Source organism: Salvelinus fontinalis, chromosome 23 (assembly GCF_029448725.1).
Source record: "Salvelinus fontinalis isolate EN_2023a chromosome 23, ASM2944872v1, whole genome shotgun sequence".
NCBI lineage: Eukaryota > Metazoa > Chordata > Actinopteri > Salmoniformes > Salmonidae > Salvelinus > Salvelinus fontinalis.
The window spans coordinates 27,331,545-27,357,631 of NC_074687.1; the positions used below are offsets into that span (position 1 = coordinate 27,331,545).

The 26,087-nt window shown below is 43.1% G+C and overlaps 1 protein-coding gene across 1 annotated transcript in view; it reads left to right on the forward strand.

Annotated features, from left to right (window-relative positions):
- Positions 1 to 15,874, forward strand: part of LOC129821076 (NALCN channel auxiliary factor 1-like) — a 364,314-nt gene extending 348,440 nt beyond the window's left edge. The window contains exon 3 of the mRNA XM_055878337.1: positions 1,157 to 15,874. Within this exon, the coding sequence (XP_055734312.1) occupies positions 1,157 to 1,479 (323 nt within the window). The 3' untranslated portion in view covers positions 1,480 to 15,874. The remainder of the gene's footprint in view (positions 1 to 1,156) is intronic.
- The last annotated feature ends 10,213 nt before the right edge of the window (positions 15,875 to 26,087 follow it).

Here is a 26,087-nt window from a genome sequence, read left to right on the forward strand (position 1 = left end):
CATTTTCCTGCCTTCCGTAGCTTATTAATAATTTGGTTTTATGCTGATTTGGTGCTGCTTTCCTTCATCTGAAAACATCTGATGTGTGTGTGTGTGTGTGTGTGTGTGTGTGTGTGTGTGTGTGTGTGTGTGTGTGTGTGTGTGTGTGTGTGTGTGTGTGTGTGTGTGTGTGTGTGTGTGTGTGTGTGTGTGTGTGTGTGTGTGTGTGTGTTTGTACCTACATGCGTCTGTGTGTGTACACCCCTTTGTGTGTTTCCAAACACACACTCTAAAAGTGTGGCCTCAGATCGGAGCTGTAACCGTTTTTTTGTCTTTAATCACTTTAATGTCAAACAGTCTAGAGTGGAAGACAACTTAGCCCTCCTCACAAGTTCACCCACTCACATTAGCATGCACACCACTCACTGAACATGGAGGGAGCAACAGTCGTTGTCGTTAGAGTACAGAAGATAATCCGTTTTCCAATCCAAAATGAATCTATAGCCTCTACCAGACTACTACGAGACACTTCTTGATTTTAGAGTATCGAATGCTTGTAACTAATGTTGGAAACAACATTTTGGAGTGAATATGATTTTTCTTACACACATATTATATTTGTATAGGTTTCAAGGGGTAAGCTAAGAGATTTTTATCTTATGTTTATTGTGTGGTAAATATTTCAGTTTTATTTTCATTGTTTTGCATTTGTTTATTTTTTTCCTGTAAAGCACATTGCATTGCATACCATGTCTGAAATGTGCTGTATAAATAAAGCTTTGATTTGATTTGAGATGAGCAGAACTGTGTATGGTACTGTAGCCTATGTTTGCATATGGTCTAAAAAGTGTTGAATATTAGTTGAATATTCAAGCAATAAGGCGTGAGGGGGTGTGGTATATGGCCAATATACCACGACTAAGAGCGGTTCTTATGCGCAACGCGGAGTGCTATGACACAGCCCTTAGCCGTGGTATATTGGCCATATATCACAAACCCCTGAGGTGCCTTATTGTTATTTTAAACTGGTTACCAACATAATTAGAGCAGTAAAAATACATGTTTTGTCATACCCATGGTATACGTTCTGATATACCACGGCTTTCAGCCAATCAGCATTCAGGGCTCGAACCACCAAGTTTATAATGCGTAGTAAACGTGTGTTCCTCCTCTGCAGGGCTGTTGGAGGAGTACCCTGGGGGTGTGGATGCAGATGCAGAGTGCTGTGATGTCCGGTGGGACTTCCAGATGGAAGCAGACAACAACCGTTCTCGGGGGACCCTCAAAAGAACTCACCCATCCTGTCACCACCGAACCTCTCTCAGTTCCTCGGCCGCGTGCAGACTGTGCAACAGCCGGCTCAAACTCTGCCTGCTAGTCCTTGTCCTCCTGCACACTGTTGCCTCCCTCACCGCATCCCACAATGCAACGGGTGTGGGCTTGGGTCTTCCCGCCTCCCTCACCCCTCTGGAGGAGAGTTCCCCCACCAACGAGGAGTGATGGGATGGCTGAGGACTCATGTTGTCATGGCAACAGCGTAGCTATGAGGATTTGAAACATCTCTGCCTCGGTCGTGAATGCTGGGTAATGGAGTCTTTGCAGAGGTTTGGGACTACTTGGAGACATACAAATCAATCAAAACAAACAGACTAACAAATGAACAAACAAAGAGATAAAAAACATGACTGTGGTGGGAATGTGGGACAATGCCACAGCCTTTGTTGACTGCAAAGGCCTCCTCACTGCTGAGTTTCTCTCTCTGCTCTTTTTTACACTGTGTTCCTGTTCTGGCTTTTTGTTGCACTGGCTGACTACGGGATAACATTCACTCTCCCTCTTTTTGAATTTCCATCCGTTATGTTTTATGTTGTTCCTTTATGGGTCTCTTGCGCAGGAAAATGTCTCATCGATATAGGATAGAAAACATGTATCAAAAAGCAAAGTTGTGAGTGTGTGCATGCTTGTGTGTGTGAGTGTGTGTGGATGTGTGTGTCCACTCTGAAGTCTCCCCTTATTTGGGTTCCCATTCCTAAAGCTTCTTGAGATGTAGGAAAGGACTCTAAAATGTTAGAGTAGTAATTTGTTCTCATGTTCTCTCTCACAGTATCCCTGGTAAAGTTAACACACACCCACATTTCATCAGATTACACTACTGGCCAATCTCTCAATATAGAAGACAACCCCTTAACCCAGCCGTAGATATACAAATATTCCACTCTGAATCCTGTCTCTACCACACTGTCCATTCCCCATGACATCTTCTCAGTCCAGCACTCCACACACAGGTGTGATGTTCTACTTTCTCTTTATTGTTTTGTCTAATCAAGATGTGTAAACTCTATACTGTACTTGCATGTGGAGGCTCTCTTAAATGATGTGAAATTCACAGCCTTGTTGGTTTGCTTTGCGTAGCCTTAGCCACGCTGTGTTACAGAACACTACTGCACCCCCAAAAGACCACCAGTGCGGTAGCAGTGGCCTCTGTTTTTCACTGCATTGTTCAACTTTTTTTACATAAATCTCACATTAAGTAAAGGGCTTATTGCTATATACATATATACACACACTCACACATCACGAGACGGGTGTATGGCTTGAGGTATCTCATTTGGCACTGCAAGCTTAAGGGTACAACTTCAAAGGTAAGCGTTTGCTTACAAGGCGGTTCATGCTTTGCTATAGAGAACGGGCAGGTGTAGAACCCAGTATAGAGTATGTTTGAGGAGAAACGTTGGGCGGCAGAGTGAGGTTGAGAAGCTCAGCGGCAGATGTTAGCATTACTGTTTGCATAATGGTTAACGATAGCTGGAAGAAAAGGCAATCTTTAAGGGTTGTTTTTATTCTTTCTTTGTCCCGTTGTTTTCTAGATAATGAACTGAGCTGATGGATACGTGAGTCAGGTTCTGATAGGTGAGTCAGGTTCTGATAGGTGAGTCAGGTTCTGATAGGTGAGTCATTGTGAAGTCTGTCTGATGTTTACTTGTTGTTTCACTCATATTCATGACGCATTCACAACCTCCGGGAGAGTTGGGGAATACGACCTGTAAACTCGGAGCAACGAGGTGTGTGCATTCACGTGCTTTAAAACTAGATGACACATGAATTCAATAATTAACAGCAAACTAGCTACCTTAACCATAAACCAAAAGTAGAGCTATCACACTCATAAACAAATAGTGTTAAAAACAAAAAATACATTTTTGTGGTTGCATTTAACTGCCAAAAATGCTGTCATCGAAGTCATTTCCTTAGGTGATGTCAGAGTTCAGAATGTCAGAGGTGTCGGGTTCCAAATCATTACAACAGGTGTAGACCTTACAGTTTTAATAAAAATAAGTGTTAAAATATGATTTACTAAATAAGCTAAAGTTAAAAAGAAAAAAGAAAATTAACAAATAATTAGAGCAACAATAAATGAACAGTAGCGAGGCTATATACAGGGGTTACCGGTACAGAGTCAATGTGCGGTGGCACAAGTTAGGTAAGGTAATTTAGGTAATATGTACATGTACTGTAGGTAGAGGTGAAGTTACCATGCATAGATAATAAACAGAGAGTAGCAGCAGCATAAAAATGGGGGGGTGGGGGTCATTGCAAACTATCTGGGTAGACATTTGGTTAGGAGTCTTATGGCTTGGGGGTAGAAACTGTTAAGAATACTTTTGGACCTAGACTTGGCGCTCCGGTACCACTTGCCATGCGGCAGCAGAGGGAACACTCTATGACTAGGGTGGCTGGAGTCTGACAATTTTTAGGGCCTTCCTCTGACACCACCTGTTGTCGAGGTTCTGGATGGAAGGAAGCTTGGCCCCAGTGATGTACTGGGCCGTATAGTCTACCCGCAGTAGTGCCTTGCTGTCGGAGGCCGAGCAGTTGCCATACCAGGCAGTGATGCAACGAGTTAGGATGCTCTCGTTGGTGCAGCTGTAGAACTTTTTGAGGATCTGAGTACCCATGTCAAATCTTTTCTGTCTCCTGAGGGGGAATAGGCTTTGTTGTGCCCTCTTTACGGCTGTCTTTGTGTGTTTGTACCATGACAGTGGACACCAAGGAACTTGAAGCTTTCAATCTGCTCGTCTACAGCCCTGTCGATGAGAACTGGGGTGTGCCCGGCCATCCTTTTCCTGTAGTCCACGATCATTGTCTTGATTACGTTGAGGGAGAGGAGGTAATCCTGACACCACACTGCCAGGTCTCTGACCTCCTCCCTTTAGACTGCCTCATCGTTGTCGGTAATCAGGCCTACCACTGTTGTGTCTTTGGCAAACTTAATTATGGTGTTGGAGTCGTGCTTGGCCATGCAGTAATGAGTGAACAGGAGAGGACTGAAAACGCACACCTGAGGTGCCCCTGTATTGAGGATCAGCAAGTCAGATGTGTTGTTACCTACCCTTACCACCTGGGATGGCCCGTCAGGAAGTTCAGGATCCAGTTGCAGAGGGAGGTGTTTAGTCCCAGTGTCCTTGGCTTAGTGATGAGCTTTGAGGGAACTATGGTGTTGAACGCTGAGCTTCAGTAAATGAATAGCATTCAAACGTAGGTGTTCCTTTTATCCAGGTGTGAAAGGGCAGTGTGGAGTGCAATAGAGATTCCGTCATCTGTGGATCTGTTGGGGCAGTATGCAAATTGGAGTGGGTCTAGGGTTTCTGGGATAATGTTGATGACATGAGCCATGACCAGCCTTTCAAAGCACATCGTGGCTACAGACGTGAGTGCTACGGGTCGGTAGTCATTTAGGCAGATTACCTTGGTGGTCTTGGGCACAGGGACTATGGTGGTCTGCTTGAAACATGTTGGTATTACAGACTCGGTCAGGGACAGGTTGAACATGTCAGTGAATACACTTACCAGTTGGTTAGCACATGCTCGGAGTACACATCCTGGCAATCCATCTGGTCCTGCGGCCTTGGGAATGTTGATATGTTTAGAGGTCTTACTCACATCATCTACGGAGTGTGATCATACAGCCATACCAGATTGTGCTCTCATGCATGCTTCAGTGTTGCTTGCCAGGAAGTGCGCATAGAAGTCATTTAGCTTGTCTGGTAGGCACGTGTCACTGGGCAGATCGCAGCTGTGCTTCCCTTTGTAGTCCGTAATTGTTTGCAAGTTCTGCCACATCTGACGAGCGTCGGAGCCGGTGTAGTAGGATTCAATCTTAGTCCTGTATTGACACTTTGCCTGTTTGATGGTTCGTCGGAGGGCATAGCGAGATTTCTTATAAGCCTCCGGGTTAGCTCAGTTGCCTGTAATCCATGGCTTCTGGCTGGGGTATGCACGTACAGTCACAGTGGGGACGACATCATCGACGCATTTATTGAGGAAGCCATTGATTGATGTGGTGTACTCCTCAATGCCATCGGAAGAATCTCAGAATATTTTCCAGTCTGTGCTTGCAAAATAGTCCTCTAGCTTAGCATCTGTGTCATCTGATCACTTCTGTATTGAGCGAGTCACTGGTACTTCCTGCTTTAGTTGTTGCTTTTAAGCATTAATCAGTAGGATAGAGTTATGGTCAGATTTGCCAAATGGAGGGCAAAGGAGAGCTTTGTACGCACCTCTGGTTGTACCTGTGACATGCTGGTAGAAATTAGGTAAAACGGATTTAAGTTTGCATGCATTAAATTCCCCGGCCACTAGGAGCGCCGCCTCTGGATGAGCATTTTCTTGTTTGCTTATGGCCTTATACAGCTCGTTGAGTGCGGTCTTAGTGCCAACATCGGTTTGTGGTGTTAAATAGAGAGTTAAGACAAATACAGATGAAAACTCTCTTGGTATATAGTGTGGTCTACAGCTTATCATGAGATACTCTACCTCGAGACTTCCTTAATATTAGATTTCGTGCACCAGCTGTTATTGACAAATAGACCCAGAACACCACCACTTGTCTTACCAGAGGCAGCTGTTCCATCTTGCTGATGCAAGGAAAACCCAGCCAGATGTATGTTATCCATGTTGTCGTTCAGCCACGACTCGTGAAACATAATATGTTACCGTTTTAATGTCCTGTTGGTAGGATAGTCTTGATCGGAGCTCCTCCATTTTATTATCCAATGATTACACGTTGGCTAATAGGATGGATGGTAGAAGTGGGTTACCCACTCACCGTCGGATTCTTACAAGGCACCCCGACTTATGTCCCCTATATCTCAGTCTCCTCTTCATGCGAATGATGGGGATTTGGGCTTTGTCCAGGGTGAAGTAAATCCTTTGCGTCCGACTCGTTGAAGAAAGTATCTAAGTCCAGTACAAGGTGAGTAATCACTGTTCTGATAACCAGAAGCTCTTTTCAGTCATAAGAGCCGTTGGCAAAATAAGTTACAAATAACGTGAAAAAACACACACAAAAGCACAACTGGTTCGTAGCCCTTAAATTGGCAGCCATCTCCTCCGGTGCCATTCTTTCATTATTATTTTACTGTTTCCAGAGATGATACCAGAGTGGCCACATTTTAAGTAACACTTGGGCTTTTTGTCTCCTATTTTAAATAACTGATAGGTTGTGAATTCAGGGTCAGTTCATTTGACCTCATAATTTCCTCGCTGGTTCACCAGCCTGTTTTTCCATAGGCCAACAGTAGATGGGAATCTTGACTAGGTTTATTTCCAGCATGCAGTATAAATTATGAATTAAAAGTAGAAGAATGTCAGAGGAAGATTGAACCACTGGAAGACAGCTGAGGGTCATAGCAGATGCATAGGGATATAGGAGGCTGAGGTCTGCATGCGTCCGTACATTCGTGCGTGTGTGCCTGTATTAGAGAGGCTTTTGGTGGCTCACTAATTAGTCAGGTTCAGCCTAGATCCAGTCTTCTCTGGATACCTCATCAGCATGTCTGTGACCTTGGGGCCTGCAGGTTTAGCGAAAACCTTCAGTCCTCAGATCTCAGATGTCCAGGGTGAAGTAAATCCTTTGCGTCCGACTCGTTGAAGAAAATATCTAAGTCCAGTACAAGGTGAGTAATCACTGTTCTGATAACCAGAAGCTCTTTTCAGTCATAAGAGCCGTTGGCAAAATAAGTTACAAATAACGTGAAAAAACACACACAAAAGCACAACTGGTTCGTAGCCCTTAAATTGGCAGCCATCTCCTCCGGTGCCATTCTTTCATTATTATTTTACTGTTTCCAGAGATGATACCAGAGTGGCCACATTTTAAGTAACACTTGGGCTTTTTGTCTCCTATTTTAAATAACTGATAGGTTGTGAATTCAGGGTCAGTTCATTTGACCTCATAATTTCCTCGCTGGTTCAACAGCCTGTTTTTCCATAGGCCAACAGTAGATGGGAATCTTGACTAGGTTTATTTCCAGCATGCAGTATAAATTATGAATTAAAAGTAGAAGAATGTCAGAGGAAGATTGAACCACTGGAAGACAGCTGAGGGTCATAGCAGATGCATAGGGATATAGGAGGCTGAGGTCTGCATGCGTCCGTACATTCGTGCGTGTGTGCCTGTATTAGAGAGGCTTTTGGTGGCTCACTAATTAGTCAGGTTCAGCCTAGATCCAGTCTTCTCTGGATACCTCATCAGCATGTCTGTGACCTTGGGGCCTGCAGGTTTAGCGAAAACCTCCAGTCCTCAGATCCCCCAGGAGACACAATACTGAATAGTCCCATTAATCATTTCTTCATCTTCATGAGCACCAGATTACAGCATATATACACCTTCATGAACATGACATCTCCATCAGCCTCACATCCCCTCATCCCTTTAGACCTATATCAGCATCACACCTCTATCCTCCCCTCATCCCTACAGTACATCAGCATTACACCTCTATCCTTCCCTCATCCCTATAGGCCTACATCAGCATTACATCTCTATCATCACCTCATCCCTATAGAACTACATCAGCATTACATCTCTATCATCACCTCATCCCTATAGACCTACATCAGCATTACATCTCTATCATCACCTCATCCCTATAGACCTATATCAGCATTACATCTCTATCATCCCCTCATCCCTATAGACCTACATCATTACATCTCTATCATCACCTCATCCCTATATAACTACATCAGCATTACATCTCTATCATCACCTCATCCCTATAGACCTACATCAGCATTACATCTCTATCATCCCCTCATCCCTATAGACCTACATCATTACATCTCTATCATCACCTCATCCCTATAGAACTACATCAGCATTACATCTCTATCATCACCTCATCCCTATAGACCTACATCAGCATTACATCTCTATCATCCCCTCATCCCTATAGACCTACATCAGCATTACATCTCTATCATCACCTCATCCCTATAGACCTACATCAGCATTACATCTCTATCATCACCTCATCCCTATAGACCTACATCAGCATTACATCTCTATCATCCCCTCATCCCTATAGACCTACATCATTACATCTCTATCATCACCTCATCCCTATAGAACTACATCAGCATTACATCTCTATCATCACCTCATCCCTATAGACCTACATCAGCATTACATCTCTATCATCCCCTCATCCCTATAGACCTACATCAGTATTACATCTCTATCATCACCTCATCCCTATAGACCTACATCAGCATTACATGTCTATCATCACCTCATCCCTATAGACCTACATCAGCATTACATCTCTATCATCACCTCATCCCTATAGACCTACATCATTACATCTCTATCATCACCTCATCCCTATAGACCTACATCAGCATTACATCTCTATCATCACCTCATCCCTATAGACCTACATCATTACATCTCTATCATCACCTCATCCCTATAGAACTACATCATTACATCTCTATCATCACCTCATCCCTATAGACCTACATCAGCATTACATCTCTATCATCACCTCATCCCTATAGACCTACATCATTACATCTCTATCATCACCTCATCCCTATAGACCTACATCAGCATTACATCTCTATCATCACCTCATCCCTATAGAACTACATCAGCATTACACCTCTATCATCCCCTCATCCCTATAGACCTACATCATCATTACATCTCTATCATCACCTCATCCCTATAGACCTACATCATTACATCTCTATCATCACCTCATCCCTATAGACCTACATCAGCATTACATCTCTATCATCACCTCATCCCTATAGACCTACATCATTACATCTCTATCATCACCTCATCCCTATATAACTACATCAGCATTACATCTCTATCATCACCTCATCCCTATAGACCTACATCAGCATTACATCTCTATCATCACCTCATCCCTATAGACCTACATCAGCATTACATCTCTATCATCACCTCATCCCTATAGAACTACATCAGCATTACACCTCTATCATCCCCTCATCCCTATAGACCTACATCATCATTACATCTCTATCATCACCTCATCCCTATAGACCTACATCATTACATCTCTATCATCACCTCATCCCTATAGACCTACATCAGCATTACATCTCTATCATCACCTCATCCCTATAGACCTACATCATTACATCTCTATCATCACCTCATCCCTATAGAACTACATCAGCATTACATCTCTATCATCCCCTCATCCCTATAGACCTAAATCAGCATTACATCTCTATCATCACCTCATCCATATAGACCTACATCATTACATCTCTATCATCACCTCATCCCTATAGACCTACATCAGCATTACATCTCTATCATCACCTCATCCCTATAGACCTACATCAGCATTACATCTCTATCATCACCTCATCCATATAGACCTACATCATTACATCTCTATCATCACCTCATCCCTATATAACTACATCAGCATTACATCTCTATCATCACCTCATCCCTATAGACCTACATCAGCATTACATCTCTATCATCCCCTCATCCCTATAGACCTACATCATCATTACATCTCTATCATCACCTCATCCCTATAGACCTACATCAGCATTACATCTCTATCATCCCCTCATCCCTATAGACCTACATCATTACATCTCTATCATCACCTCATCCCTATATAACTACATCTGCATTACATCTCTATCATCACCTCATCCCTATAGACCTACATCATTACATCTCTATCATCACCTCATCCCTATAGACCTACATCAGCATTACATCTCTATCATCACCTCATCCCTATAGACCTACATCATTACATCTCTATCATCACCTCATCCCTTTAGACCTACATCAGCATTACATCTCTATCATCACCTCATCCATATAGACCTACATCAGCATTACACCTCTATCATCACCTCATCCCTATAGACCTACATCATTACATCTCTATCATCACCTCATCCCTATAGACCTACATCAGCATTACATCTCTATCATCACCTCATCCCTATAGACCTATATCAGCATTACATCTCTATCATCACCTCATCCATATAGACCTACATCATTACATCTCTATCATCACCTCATCCCTATAGACCTACATCAGCATTACATCTCTATCATCACCTCATCCATATAGACCTACATCAGCATTACACCTCTATCATCACCTCATCCCTATAGACCTACATCATTATATCTCTATCATCACCTCATCCATATAGACCTACATCAGCATTACATCTCTATCATCACCTCATCCCTATAGACCTATATCAGCATAACATCTCTATCATCACCTCATCCCTATAGACCTACATCAGCATTACATCTCTATCTTCACCTCATCCCTATAGACCTACATCAGCATTACATCTCTATCATCACCTCATCCCTATAGACCTACATCAGCATTACATCTCTATCATCACCTCATCCCTATAGACCTACATCATTACACCTCTATCATCACCTCATCCCTATAGACCTACATCAGCATTACATCTCTATCATCACCTCATCCCTATAGACCTACATCAGCATTACATCTCTATCATCACCTCATCCCTATAGACCTACATCAGCATTACATCTCTATCATCACCTCATCCATATAGACCTACATCATTACATCTCTATCATCACCTCATCCCTATAGACCTACATCAGCATTACATCTCTATCATCACCTCATCCCTATAGACCTACATCAGCATTACACCTCTATCATCACCTCATCCCTATAGACCTACATCAGCATTACATCTCTATCATCACCTCATCCCTATAGACCTACATCAGCATTACATCTCTATCATCACCTCATCCCTATAGACCTACATCATTACATCTCTATCATCACCTCATCCCTATAGAACTACATCAGCATTACATCTCTATCATCACCTCATCCCTATAGACCTACATCAGCATTACATCTCTATCATCACCTCATCCATATAGACCTACATCATTACATCTCTATCATCACCTCATCCCTATAGACCTACATCAGCATTACATCTCTATCATCACCTCATCCATATAGACCTACATCATTACATCTCTATCATCACCTCATCCATATAGACCTACATCATTACATCTCTATCATCACCTCATCCCTATAGACCTACATCATTACATCTCTATCATCACCTCATCCCTATAGACCTACATCATTACATCTCTATCATCACCTCATCCCTATATACCTACATCATTACATCTCTATCATCACCTCATCCCTATAGACCTACATCAGCATTACATCTCTATCATCACCTCATCCCTATAGACCTACATCATTACATCTCTATCATCACCTCATCCCTATAGAACTACATCAGCATTACATCTCTATCATCACCTCATCCCTATAGAACTACATCAGCATTACATCTCTATCATCACCTCATCCCTATAGACCTACATCATTACATCTCTATCATCACCTCATCCCTATAGACCTACATCATTACATCTCTATCATCACCTCATCCATATAGACCTACATCATTACATCTCTATCATCACCTCATCCCTATAGACCTACATCAGCATTACATCTCTATCATCACCTCATCCCTATAGACCTACATCATTACATCTCTATCATCCCCTCATCCCTATAGACCTACATCAGCATTACATTTCTATCATCACCTCATCCCTATAGACCTACATCATTACATCTCTATCATCACCTCATCCCTATAGACCTACATCAGCATTACATCTCTATCATCACCTCATCCCTATAGACCTACATCAGCATTACATCTCTATCATCACCTCATCCCTATAGACCTATATCAGCATTACATCTCTATCATCACCTCATCCCTATAGACCTACATCAGCATTACATCTCTATCATCACCTCATCCCTATAGACCTACATCATTACATCTCTATCATCACCTCATCCCTATAGACCTACATCAGCATTACATCTCTATCATCACCTCATCCATATAGACCTACATCATTACATCTCTATCATCACCTCATCCCTATAGACCTACATCATTACATCTCTATCATCACCTCATCCCTATAGACCTACATCAGCATTACATCTCTATCATCACCTCATCCCTATATAACTACATCAGCATTACACCTACAATACTTCTGCACATCTGAAAATAATCTTCTAGTAAACAGCCTCATTCTGTCTTTCCATCTGAGAGAGGAGTGAGAAAGAGAGAGACAAAGATTCAGAGGGAGGGAGGGTAGGCAAATGTAAAAAGGAGAGAGGATGGTTGAGGATGGTTGACTAAAGTGGACTCTAGCCCAAAACCCGAAATCAGTAAGAGTGTGTGATGTCACAGCAGGGCTGTAAACAAACCTTTTGGGGGGGCAAACTATGAAAAGGGCACCCCAAAAAATATGTTTCTGCAACAGCGGTCACAGACTCGTTGAGCAATTATGACTAAATATTTATACTGAATAAAAATATAACGCAACATGTAAAGTGTTGGTCCCATGTTTCATGAGCTGAAATAAAAGATCACAGAAATGTTCCAGATGCACAAAAAAACGTATTTGTTTCAAGTTTGGTGCATAAATGTGTGTAAATCCCTATTAGTGAGCATTTCTCCTTTGCCAAGATAGTCCATCCATCTGACAGGTGTGGCATATCAAGAAGCTGATTAAACAGCATGATCATTACACAAAAACGTGCAGTTTTGTCACAGAACACAGAATGCCACAGATGTCTCAAGTTTTGAGGGAGCGTGCAATTGGCATGTTGACTGCAGAAATGTTCACCAGAGCAGTTGCCAGAGATTTGAATGTTCAGATCCATCCGGCCTCACAACCGCAGACCACATGTAACCACGCCAGTCCAAGACCTCCACATCCGGCTTCTTTACATCGTCTGAGACCAGCCACCCGGACAGCTGATGAAACTGGGTTTGCACAACTGAAGAATTTATGCACAAACTGCCAGAAACGATCTTAGGGAAGTTCATCGGGTGCTCCTTGTCCTTACCAGGGTCTTGACCTAACTCCAGTTTGGCGTCATAAACGACTTCAGTTGGCATATGCTCACCTTAGATGGCCACTAGCACCCAGGAGGAGTGTGCTCTTCACGGATCAATCCCGGTTTCAACTGTACCTGGCAGATGGCAGACAGCGTGTATGGTGTTGTGTGGGCGAGCGGTTTGCTGATGTCAATGTTGTGAACAGTGCCCTATGGTGGCATTGGGGTTATGGTATGGGCAGGCATAAGTTACAGACAACAAACACAATTACATTTATCAATGGCAATTTGCATGTACAGAGATACAGCGACGAGATCCTGAGGCCCATTATCGTGCCATCACCTCATGTTTCAGCATGATAATGCTCAGCCCCATGTCGCAAGGATCTGTACACAATTCCTGAAAGCTGAAAATGTCCCAGTTCTTCCTTGGCCTGCATACCCACCAAACTTATCACCCATTGAGCATGTTTGGGATGCTCTGGATTGACATGTACACCAGCATGTTCCAGTTACCGCAACTTAGCACAGCCATTGAAGAGGAGTGGAACAACATTCCACAGGCTAAAATCAACAGCCTGATCAACTATGTGAGAAAGAGATGTGTTACGCTGCATGAGGCGGTCAGAAACCAGATACAGAATGTTTTTTTTTGGGGGGGGGGGTATTTCACCCCCTTTTCCCCCCAATTTCAATCTTGTCTCATCGCTGCAACTTGAGTCATGCATCCTCCGAAACATGACCAGCCAAACCACACTTTTTAACACCAGCCCGCTTAACCCAGAAGCCAGCCGCTGTCGGAGGAAACACTGTTCAACTGACGACCGCCTGCAGGCGCCCGGCCCGCCACAAGGAGTCACTAGAGCGTGATGAGCCAAGTAAAGCCCCACCCGGCCAAACCCTCCCCTAACCCGGACGACGCTGGGCCATTGTGCACCGCACCTTGGGATTCCCGATCACGGCCGGTTGTGTTACAGCCCGGGATCAAACCCGAGTCTGTAGTGACACCTCTAGAACTGCGATGCAGTGCCTTAGACCGCTGCGCCACTCAGGAGGCCCTACTGACTGGTTTTCTGATCCACGCCACTACCTTTTTTTTATGGTATCTGTGACCAACAGATGCATATCTGTATTCCCAGTTGTGAAATCCATAGAATAGGGTCTAATGAATTTATTTCAATTGACTGATTTCCGTATGCGAACTGTAACTCAGTAAAATCTTTGAAATTGTTGCATGTTGCGTTTATATTTTTGTAAAGTGTAGTTACATAAAAGCAATAGATGGCCACATCTTAATGGCTAATGAAATGACACATAGTTAAACTTGATTTTAAAGATGACTTGCGGGCAGTGGGTTCAGAACAACAAAAACTGTATACAAAATAAAATACATAATTACCCAAAACAAAAGGGCACTTTAGAGACTGGAAGGGCAAATGGGCATGTGCTCTGTACAGGTGGAGCCCTATCTGCGTTACAGTATGCAAGGGAATCCTGCACACGCCCAGAATAAAGCCATGCCTCTTTTAGAGAGCTCTAAATAGTATGTACTGAGAGAAAACATAAGTATCACCAAATATAAGTCTCTTCTCAGCAACTACAATATTACTAGCCCCATCCTGCTGCCCTCATTAAAGGTGTTCTAAAAATACAATGTTAGCATGTTAGCTGCTCCTACCTACAACTCTGCTGTGATTTGCTATATTAGATTCCCTATTAAATCTAAATCAAATCAAATGGTATTGGTCACTGCGGGTGTAGCGAAAAGCTTGTGTTTCTAGCTCCAACAGTGCTGTAATATCAAACAATTTCACAACAAGGCAGATGGTATCATGCTAATGTTGTCTAAGGCCCTATCAATACAATCTGGATCACAATGGCTCATGATGCTGTACTTTATGTAACATGGTCCTCCAAATGATTACCATGACCCGATCTAAGGACATCTATACTGTTCTTATCCTGTCCCACTCTTTCCTGTGTGCTACTGCCTGATAAAAATGTCTCTTTGTCTCTCCCTCCCTCTTTTTAACCATGGTTACGTTCTATCTCCTGTGGATCTATGCAGAAGCCCATTCCTTTTTTGGGGTTTGGAAATATGTCCTCTTGAATGCTGAACCATGTATTATGTATGTCTTTGCTTTCAGGTTATCTTGCGTTTTGAGTTGATGTCATGTTTCTATACTCTTCCTCTTGAATTTTTTCCCCCTTGAGTGTCTGAAATCATTGGTTGCGTTTTTGTTAAAGCAGGAAGAGAATGCAGTGGCGCTTAACCAATATAATTTTACTCAGCTTCACAACCTTATTGAGAGAGGTTATGGGACTGTGTGTGTTTGAGAGAGTGAAAGCTATATGATTATTTAAAAGCGTTTCGAAGGCATATAGAAGTATCATTACAATCATGATTATTATGATTACTATTATACGACTGATATATTGTAATATTATAGATGCTTTAGTTCAGTAACTTCTTTATTTATTTTTTTTACAAATGACTTTGATGAAATTATTTATAAATCAATCTCACGAGTCATGATCTTTTGGAAAAGTATGAAAACTACTTGTATGATGATTAAAATGGTGTTCTGATTAAATGAAATGCAGACATATAATCTGTTCTTCTGGGGTTATTTTATGTATGTTGAAGTACTCTTCCAGACTCATTACCAAGGAAGCACAATTAGTTGTTTCTACTGTCCTAAAACAAGGCAGATGGTACATCTTGTATGAGGTAGTGGAGAGGTTTTAAGAACTGACCCTTATCTCTTCGTCTTTGTCATTAGTAATGAAGGTCCATTTTCCCGTTTGAGCACACACGCAGTGCAGTCCCGTATTCCCTAGGTGGTAGTGTAGGCATAATGGTCAGGGGAAGGGATACTCCACAAGGTGGCAGTATAGGTGCATTATATGCTATTGTAGGGAGAGCCTTGATTATTACACATTCACATCACATCAGAAATATTTTGGCAGCAACTCACTTCATCCACTAGGCTACTGTGGAGTGCCAGGATTAGTCTGAGCCTAGACCATCTTTTGAATGAAGTAAAATACAAGGTTTTGATTCTACTACGTGTATTCAGCATAGCAAAGGGAGAAGAGAGAAAAAAATATATATATATAATAAGACATGGTTGGTGTAGTATTGCATGCCAGGCTTGGACACACAGCTGCCAGTAAAAGAGATTGAGGATGCCACAACCCCTGCAGGAGTACTGGAGATTATTGCCTCGACAACAATGATGCAGGCTGTTGACAAAGTTGACCAGACATCTGTGGTGCTGTCTGAGGGTGACAACAGTTGTCCTGACACCGAATGGAAACAACAACACAGACAATAGATGATCACGCTGCCTCTTGTTTCCCCAGACTCAAGCCCTTCTTAGTACAGTCTGACTTGACTCCAGCTCCAAATAGAGAGCAGAGATATGACATACGGATCCTGATGATCCTACTGGACCAGACCAAGCCCGGGCCTGTAGCCTGCTGGGGTTGGACAATAAAAGGGTGTTGAACAATAGGTCCTTAACTACCAAGAAGTCAGATGAATCCATTTAGCCAAATCCTTTCACCAGGGAGATTTTACTGTAAAACATTCCCTCAAATGCATTCCAGCCATCATGAAAGTTTATTTATTTTATTTTATTTATTTATTTTGAATTTCACCTTTATTTAACCAGGTAGGCTAGTTGAGAACAAGTTCTCATTTACAACTGCGACCTGGCCAAGATAAAGCAAAGCAGTGCGACACAAACAACAACACAGAGTTACACATGGAATAAACAAACAAACAGTCAATGACACAATAGAAAAAGTCTATATACAGTGTGTGCAAATGGGGTAGGATAAGGGAGGTAAGGCAATAAATAGGCCATAGTGGCGAAATAATTACAATATAGCAAGTAAACTCTGGAGTGTGCAGAGGATGAGTGTGCAAGTAGAGATACTGGGGTGCAAAGGAGCAAAATTAAAAATTTAAAATAACAGTATGGGGATGAGGTAGTTGGATGGGCTATTTACGGAAGGGTTATGTACAGGTGCAGTGATCTGTGAGCTGCTCTGACAGCTGGTGCTTAAAGCTAGTGAGGGAGATATGAGTCTCCAGCTTCAGTGATTTTTACAATTCGTTCCAGTCATTGGCAGCAGAGAACTGGAAGGAAAGGCGGCCGAAGAAGGAATTGGCTTTGGGGGTGACCAGTGAAATATACCTGCTGGAGCGCGTGCTACGGGTGGGTGCTGCTATGGTGACCAGTGAGCTGAGATAAAGCAGGGCTTTACCTAGCAAAGACTCATAGATGACCTGGAGCCAGTGGGTTTGGCGACGAATATGAAGCCAGGGCCAGCCAACGAGAGCATACAAGTCACAGTGGTGGGTGGTTGTCACGACCTGACTTTAGTAATATTTGCTTTCTTTATTATTTGGTTAGGTCCGGGTGTGACAAGGGTCCGGGTGTGTTTTTTTTAGTTTTTGTATTGTCTAGGGGTTTTAGTCTTGTCTAGGGTTTTTTGGTTATCAATGGGAATTTTGTATTGTCTAGAGGTATGTAGTTTTATGGAGGCCTGAATGGGTTCCCAATCAGAGACAGCTGTTTATCGTTGTCTCTGATTGGGGAGCCTATTTAGGTTGCCATTTTCCATGTTGGTTTTGTGGGTAGTTGTCCATGTTTAGTTGCCTGTGAGCACTACGTTGGCTTCACATGTCGTTTGTTGTTTGTTGTTTTGTTGGCGACATCGTTAAATAAATAAGTATGTACGCTGAAAACGCTGCACCTTGGTCCACTCCTTTAAACGGCCGTGACAGAACTACCCACAAAAAGAGGACCAAGCAGCGTGGTAGGAGGTAGCAGCATTTGTTGGAGAGTTGGACAAATTTTGGGGGGGAGGCACACGGGGGGATTGGCGGAGTCAGGTCATAGACCTGAGCCAACTCCTCGTGTTTGCCGTGGGGAGAGAGTGACCGGGAAGGCACCGTGTTATGCGTTGAAGCGCATAACACGCACTCATAGCCCGGTGTGCTACATCGCAGCTCCTGGCATCGGCCGGGCTAGAGTGGGCATCGAGCCAGGAGGGATGGTGCCGGCTCAGCGCATCTGGCCTCCAGTGCATCTCCTCGGCTCGGGTTATCCTGCGCCAGCCCTACACACGGTGTCCCCGGTTCGCCAGCACAGCCCAGTGCGGCCTGTTCCAGCTCCCCGCAGTTGCCGGGCTACAGTGGGCATTCAGCCTGGAAGAGTGGTGCCAAGGCTACGCACCAGATCTCCAGTGCTCCCCCACAGTCCAGTGTATCCGGTGCCTCGTCCAAGGAAGAGGCCTCCTTAGTCTGTCCAACCTTTCTGAATTCTTAAATCTTTTAGCTAAGCTTTTAGGATTGTGTAATTATGTGTAAATATCAAACATATATGTTTATTTTGATTAATGTGTATATAAACTATGTAAATAATACAAATATATTTGATTTATGTAAATTCCATGAATACTGTATATGTCTATTTTGAGTTTATTATACTCCTCGGCCAAGGAAGAGGCCTCCTGGACCAGCCTGGTGAGTCCTGTGCCTCTCTCAGAGCCAGGTCTCCTGTGTGTCTCCCCAGCCCGGTGAGTCCTGTGCCTGCCTCCTGTCCGGAGCTGCCAGAGTCGCCCTCCTGTCCGGAGCTGCCAGAGTCGCCCTCCTGTCCGGAGCTGCCAGAGTCGCCCTCTTGTCCGGAGCTGCCAGAGTCGCCCTCCTGTCCGGAGCTGCCAGAGTCGCCCTCCTGTCCACGTCCCGCACCAGAGCCGCCACCACGGAGAAATGCCCACCCAGACCCTCCCATATAGGTTTAGGTTTGCGGCCGGGAGTCCGCACCTTTGGGGGGGGGGGGGTACTGTCACGCCCTGACTTTAGTTATATTTGCTTTCTTTATTATTTGGTTAGGTCAGGGTGTGACAAGGGTGGTTTGTTTAGTTTTTGTCTTGTCTATGGTTTTTTGGTTATCTATGGGGATTTTGTATTGTCTAGGGGTATGTAGGTTTAATGTGGGTCCTGAATGGGTTCCCAATCAGAGACAGCTGTTCATCGTTGTCTCTGAAATGGAATAACTATTTTAGGAGCATAGACTATAATGCTGTAGTGATTGTAGTGCATCTAAAACCTCTAGCTCTACCATCTCTCCACCAAGAGGGAGCAGTGCTCTGCAGAGAGTGAGGAGGAAGAGTACGACGAGTATCAAGTGCCTGGCTGTAATCTATTCCTACTAATCCATTCTTCATGAGAGGGTGCAGACACTGTGGATACAATAGGTCGGTGTTCTTCTATAGCATGGACAGACATTTCCGCTGAGAAACGGCATTTCTCATCAATAATAAAGGAGTATAGATGTGTTCATGTATCAACCACCAGCCTGAGGGACAGGTTCTTAGTGTAATGGCTCTGTACCACAAATGCACAGTGGTTGAGTCGAGCTGTGCTGAGATAGGGGGTGTCTTTCTTCCTCTGCCTGCTCCTTTCAGACCGTTGTTCTTTCAGCTGAGAAGGGGTGTTTATTTGTCTCTCTGGAGTCTCAGTACTCTTCTTGGGGGGCTTGTATTTAAGCCTTTACAGTTTTAACCCCTGTATTGAATAATTTGTGTGTGTTGCTTGATAAGTGAGTGTTGGACTCTCTGCCATGACTTAGTGAATATTGTGTTGACTGTTGTATTGTGTTTAGTATTGTCTGGTGTTGAATTGTGTTTAGTGTAGCTAAAGCTTGGGTACTGTCCTCTGGTTTCATGCTTTTGAGATCTTTGAAGGAAACTACACATTTTCTGTTTCTCTTGTCATCTGCTTTCTCTTAGCATTTCATTTTTTTTTTTTTTAACTAGGCAAGTCAGTTCAGAACAAATTCTTATTTTCAATGACAGCCTAGGAACAGTGGGATAACTGCCTTGTTCAGTGCTGAATGACAGATTTTTACCTTGTCAGCTCAGGGACTCCATCTAGCAGCCTTTCGGTTACTGGCCCAATGCTCTAACCACTAGGTTACCTGCTATCCCTTATGGTTACTGCAGCTAGAGCGAGAGCAGAGAAGATTGAATGTGTTTGCTTTAATGTGTGACCAAATCCCCCCAAAAGTGTGAACATTTAGAAAAGAGGTTATGCATGCATGGTATGGGTAGCATAGTGTCCTGCACACACACACACACACACACACACACACACACACACACACACACACACACACACACACACACACACACACACACACACACACACACACACACACACACACACACACACACACACACACACACACACACACACACACACACACACACACTTGATAATCGGTAGTCTGACATTCAGTGCCATCTTCAAAAAAGAACTGCAAGAACAGTGACACTATTTTGATTTCCCCTCTGAATTACCAATAATGTCAAGTTGGTTAGGTCATTTCTACAAGGTTTAATTGACCTCAAGTAATTAAGCAGGGGGTTGTTGATTAGATGTGTGGCCATGCAGCGAGAGCTCCTTGTGACAGGGGAAAGATCTGTTTCCGTAACACAGGAGCTATGTACACACTAATTGTTTCCTTTCTTCTCTCCATTGCTGATGAGGAACGTCCAATTAGCTCTAATAACAGAGACAGTCCCTGTGGACTGCACACTTCTCATTACAGAGAAAGTGGGAGGTAAGGAGGAAAGATGGTGCGAGAGAGAGAGATAAAGAGAGGAAAAAGAGAGAGCGATACAGAAAGAGAGAGACAAAGAGAGGACAGAGAGAGATACAGAGAGAGAAAGAGGAAAGAGAGAGAGACAAATACAATAGAAAAGAGAAGGGGAGAGAGAGAGAAGGGGAGAGAGAGAGAAGGGGAGAGAGAGATAATTGAGTGTTCATGGTTGCTAATGGTGTACAAAGGGTTAAACGTTTTGTTAGACTGCTGAGTAGTTCCCAAGGAGGGAAAACATTATTAACAATCTTGTTGTGATGACCTCAAATGAGTTAATTCTGCCTATAGAGACAGTCAGTGGAGAGATAAATCAATATGCATTAGATACCCTAAATCCTGTAACCACATCTCAAAGGTAGATAGACATGTTCATCCTAACTGAAGAATCCCCATTCCCCCAAAATGTGTCACTACCATGTTGACGGGAGATGTCTGAATAACACCAGCCTCATGAATATACCTTGCTAATTATTAATATACACTGCTAATTATTAATAAACCCAGCTAATTATTAATATACACCGCTAATTAGTCCCATCAACCTGTGTTTAGTAGGTTTTAACATTAAGCCTCTAACTTCTCCTTTGAGGACACTGTCTGATGGCTGGATGTGACAGAAACACACACACAGCACGTGGTTGAGCCAGGGTGTGTGTGTGTGTATGTCTACAGGGTATGCGCTAACCTCAAGGTTAGAGGCGGGCCGGTAACCAGAGGGTTGCTGGTTTGAACCCCGTTTTGGGAAATCTGCTTCAGCTCAGCTTAATTTTCCCTGTATACTACCATTGTGCCATTGAGCAAGACACTTTACCCATAAGTGCTCCAAGGGTGCTGCTTTGCCACATCCCCTGTGCTGCTCACAGCCTGTGATGTGTGTGTTGTGTCAGGTTGGGTACTGTGACATCAAAAATAAAGAATATCTGGACCAATAAAAGCAACAATTGTATTGTGTTGGCTGAGAGATGAATAAGACTCGTAGGTCAGAAAGAGATAGGAATATGATAAGGCCAAAATACAACAGGGAATATTCTATTCATCCCCATCTCTGTCCTTTCTGAATAACTGTCTGTCTGTCTGTCTGAAGCCCAAGGGGAAGGGACTTGTCCTGGCTAAAGGCCATGTCTTTCACCTTCTCCTAACTTTGGAGGAAGTTTCTCTTCTGGATCAATGTGTGTGTGTGTGTGTGTGTGTGTGTGTGTGTGTGTGTGTGTGTGTGTGTGTGTGTGTGTGTGTGTGTGTGTGTGTGTGTGTGTGTGTGTGTGTGTGTGTGTGTGTGTGTGTGTGTGTTTACTCCGCTTATCAAAATCACTGTCTCTTTCTTTCTATCTGGTGTTAATCCTCCAGCGCTACCAGCTCTCATGCCATAATTAGACTTTCATCCATGTTTCTCAAATGTCAAATTCCGAAGTGTTTAAGACTAAGTTTAGGCATTAACTCAGAATTGTTTAAGGTTAGGGTTAAGTTTAGGCATTAAACTAGAAATATTCAGGTTAGGCATTAACTCTGAATGGTTAAGGTTAGGGTTAAGGTTTAGGACAGGATTCAAACAAAAATACTAAAAACAACTTTCTGTCACTGGATTTGAACATGCAACTGTTGGAATCAGAGGCAGATGCTTAAGCCTATCCGCAACACCTTAGCAAAACTGAAACCTCCTTCAAGGTAACAGCGTTCAATGTTGCCCCTAGTGACAAATTTACACGACTTTTCCCGACGTCTTCACACATGGATTGACGTCAAATACTGACTTGTATCACAGGTGACCTGCCTGCTCCAGAGACCAGACAGTGTAATTTGGATCCCCTGATTTGGACTCGTCTATGCCACTCACCCCTTTCCTGCTTCTCTGGTATCCTGTTCTCACCCCAATACAGAAAACAAAGGTCATAAGCAGATCCTCATTTGATAATCAGTGCTGAGCAAGGATAAGGAAATGAGAGGCCACTCACAGAACATGTCTGATCCCCAAGTAGATTGTTATTGATACAACGTACTTACGGAACAACATAAGATGAAACATTTTTTGTAATTATGATGCAGGAATAAAAAGCACTGGGGAGCAGTAATATGTTGTGTGCAGACTTCTCATTTTATTATCTCACACTTATACAAAGAAGTACACAGACTCACTAACTTTCAGCCTGTCATATTTTAATGCTGCTTCATGGTTTAACGTTTTTATAAACTTAAATTACCCAACACGTTGTTTAAACTCTGGAAGTACATTCATAGAGAAGAAAATATAATTTATGTGAGAGAGTCAGCTCTTTAATAATGCATATGACCTCCGGGGAAAGGAGGAGAGGAAAGGAGGAGAGGAAAGGAGGAAAGGAGGAGAGGAAAGGAGGAGAGGAAAGGAGGAAAGGAGGAGAGGAAAACAACCCTTCATCAGTGTGTTAGTCAGCGTGAGAGAACCTCAGCCATCGTAGGCAGGATGGAACTGATCACTCCTATCAACAGAGATGATTGTATTGATGTTGTGCCTGATGGACCCCATTACTTATGAAAGAGATTTCCCAAAGTTGGATGACTCATAGATGTGTGGTGTTAACTTCTGGCTATGTCTCCTGAAATGTCGTTGTTATGTCAGTAACAGGTGTTGGTAACAGTGATTAACAAGTGCCAGTGAATATGTCATCACTTGGGTCACATGCTGAGCTTGTTCAGTGACAGTGACAAGACAGGTCCATGTCTTAATCTTCTGGGGATAGCAAGGTGTCTGGTCCTTGGTAAAAGAGGGACAGGGTTATCTCCAAGGTCTCTCTCTCTCTCCTCCCTCCCCTCACTCTATTGACATTATTCAGCACAAAGACACCTATCACTCAAAAAACATCCAGTCCACAACAACATTTCTATGTCTCTCTGAAAGAAAGGGGGAGGGATGGAGCGAAAGGTGGTGGGAAAGAGAGAGAGATAAAGAGAGAAGGGGAGGAGAAAGGGAGAGTGAGATACAGAAAGAGTAAGACAGAAAGAGTGAGACAGAGATAGAGAGAGAGAGAGAGAGGGCTAGAGATAGAGTGTTCATGGTTGCTAATGGTGTACAAAGGGTTAAACGTTTTGTTAGACTGCTGAGTAGTTCCCAAGGAGGGAAAACATTATTAACAATCTTGTTGTGATGACCTCAAATGAGTTAATTCTGCCTATAGAGACAGTCAGTGGAGAGATAAATCAATATGCATTAGATACCCTAAATCCTGTAACCACATCTCATAGGTAGATAGACATGTTCATCCTAGGGCTGTCCGTTTTAAATGAGATATGAAAATAGGCTCATTGGGAAAAACTGCATGTGTCACGGCCATTTTGTAGGGAGATGTCGGAATAACATCATCCTCATGAATATGTCACGCTAATTGTCAATATACACCGCTAATTATGAATATGCCCTGGTAATTATTAATATACACTGCTAATTATGAATATACACCGCTAATTATGGATATACACTGCTAATTAGTCCCATCCACATGTATTAGTAGACTTTAACATTAAAGGCATCCACATACATAGGTTGGGTTTGCTCCTAGCAGAACTCAGCTAGGCGATGTGAACGCCTGTGCTCACGTACTCCCTAAAGACCTTAACGGAAGAAAACGGTAATATTACTGCTGTTTATCCCTCTGGAGCCACAATAGCAACAACATAGCCATGACACTTCCACAAAATAGTCTGAATTAATCAAAGATAAATCAAGAAATCTGTAATGAATTTTAATGTTTTTGCCAACGAGGACTTAGTAGAGCAATTTGACATCGAGCTAAAATGTTTAGTGCAGTATTTTTCAAGTGAAAAACTGTGAGTGAAAACTAGTCGTCTCTCGTTGAATGAAAACAAACAGTTGATTGAAGAAACCCGTCCATAGTTCCTGTTAGGAGTAGTACTGTTGACCAATCACTGATGAAGGAGAATAGACTTCGGCTATCAAAATTCAACTTGCCTACAGAAAAAATAACTTGTGCAGCTGGAAAAAAACTGTAGAACACAAAAAATATTTGGGCATTATATATTTTTTAATATACAAAAAGTGTTTTGACTGGGAAGCATGCGACAGGCTTTCGTCTCTCACTCCTCTTCTGGGGACACTGTCTGATGGCTGGATGTGACAGACACACACACAGCAGGTGGTTGAGCCGGTGTGTGTGTGTGCATGCGTGTGTCTGTGGGGCAAGGGTAACCTCGAGGTTAGAGGTGGGCCGATAACCGGAGAGTTGCTGGTTCGAACCCATGAGATGCCTCTGGGGAAATCTGCAGGGAGATATCCGGCAGCCGGAGGGTTTCCGGCTTCATTATCCCTGTATACTAACTACCGCCATTGTGCCATTGAGCAAGGCACTTACCCTTAAGTGCTCCAGGGGTGCTGAATTGTATTGTGTTGGCTGAGAGATGAATAAGACTGGCAGGTCAGAAAGAGATAAGAATATGATAAGGCCAAAATACAACAGGGAATATTCTATTCATCCCTATCTCTGTCCTTTCTGAATAACTGTCTGTCTGTCTGCCTGAAGCCCAAGGGGAAAGGACCTGTCATGGCTAAAAGCCATGTCTTTCACCTTCTTCTAATTTTGGAGGAAATGTCTCTGCTGGATCAATATGTGTGTGTGTGCGTGTACTACAGTATATGTGTGTGTGTGTAAGTGTGTGTGTGTTATTTTGGTACCCTTCGGTCGTTCTTCGCCTGATGTCTTCTTTTGTTGCGATTGATTACATTATTTGTCCTCTCCTCTCACGTGAGTGAGTGTGTGTGTGTGTGTGTGAGAGAAAGAGAGAGCGTTTTCCTGCGTGTGTATGTGTGTGTGTGGGCGGGGGGGTGGTAAGTGTGCATGTGCGTGTGTGTGTGCACATACTTACACCACAGGTCATAAGCAGATCCTCATTTGATAATCAGTGCTGAGCAGGGATAAGGAAATGAGAGGCCACTCACAGCACATGTCTGATCCCCAGTAGATTGTTATTGATACAAAAAAAATGTAATTATGATGCAGGAATAAAAAGCACTGGGGAGCAGTAATTATGATGCAAGCAGTAACTACATATGAGGACACCAAGGTCTGGACCTCGGTGTCACGTTCCAGACCTGTTTTCTGTTGTTTTTGTATGTGTTTAGTTGGTCAGGGCGTGAGTTGGGGTGGGCATTCTATGTTATGTG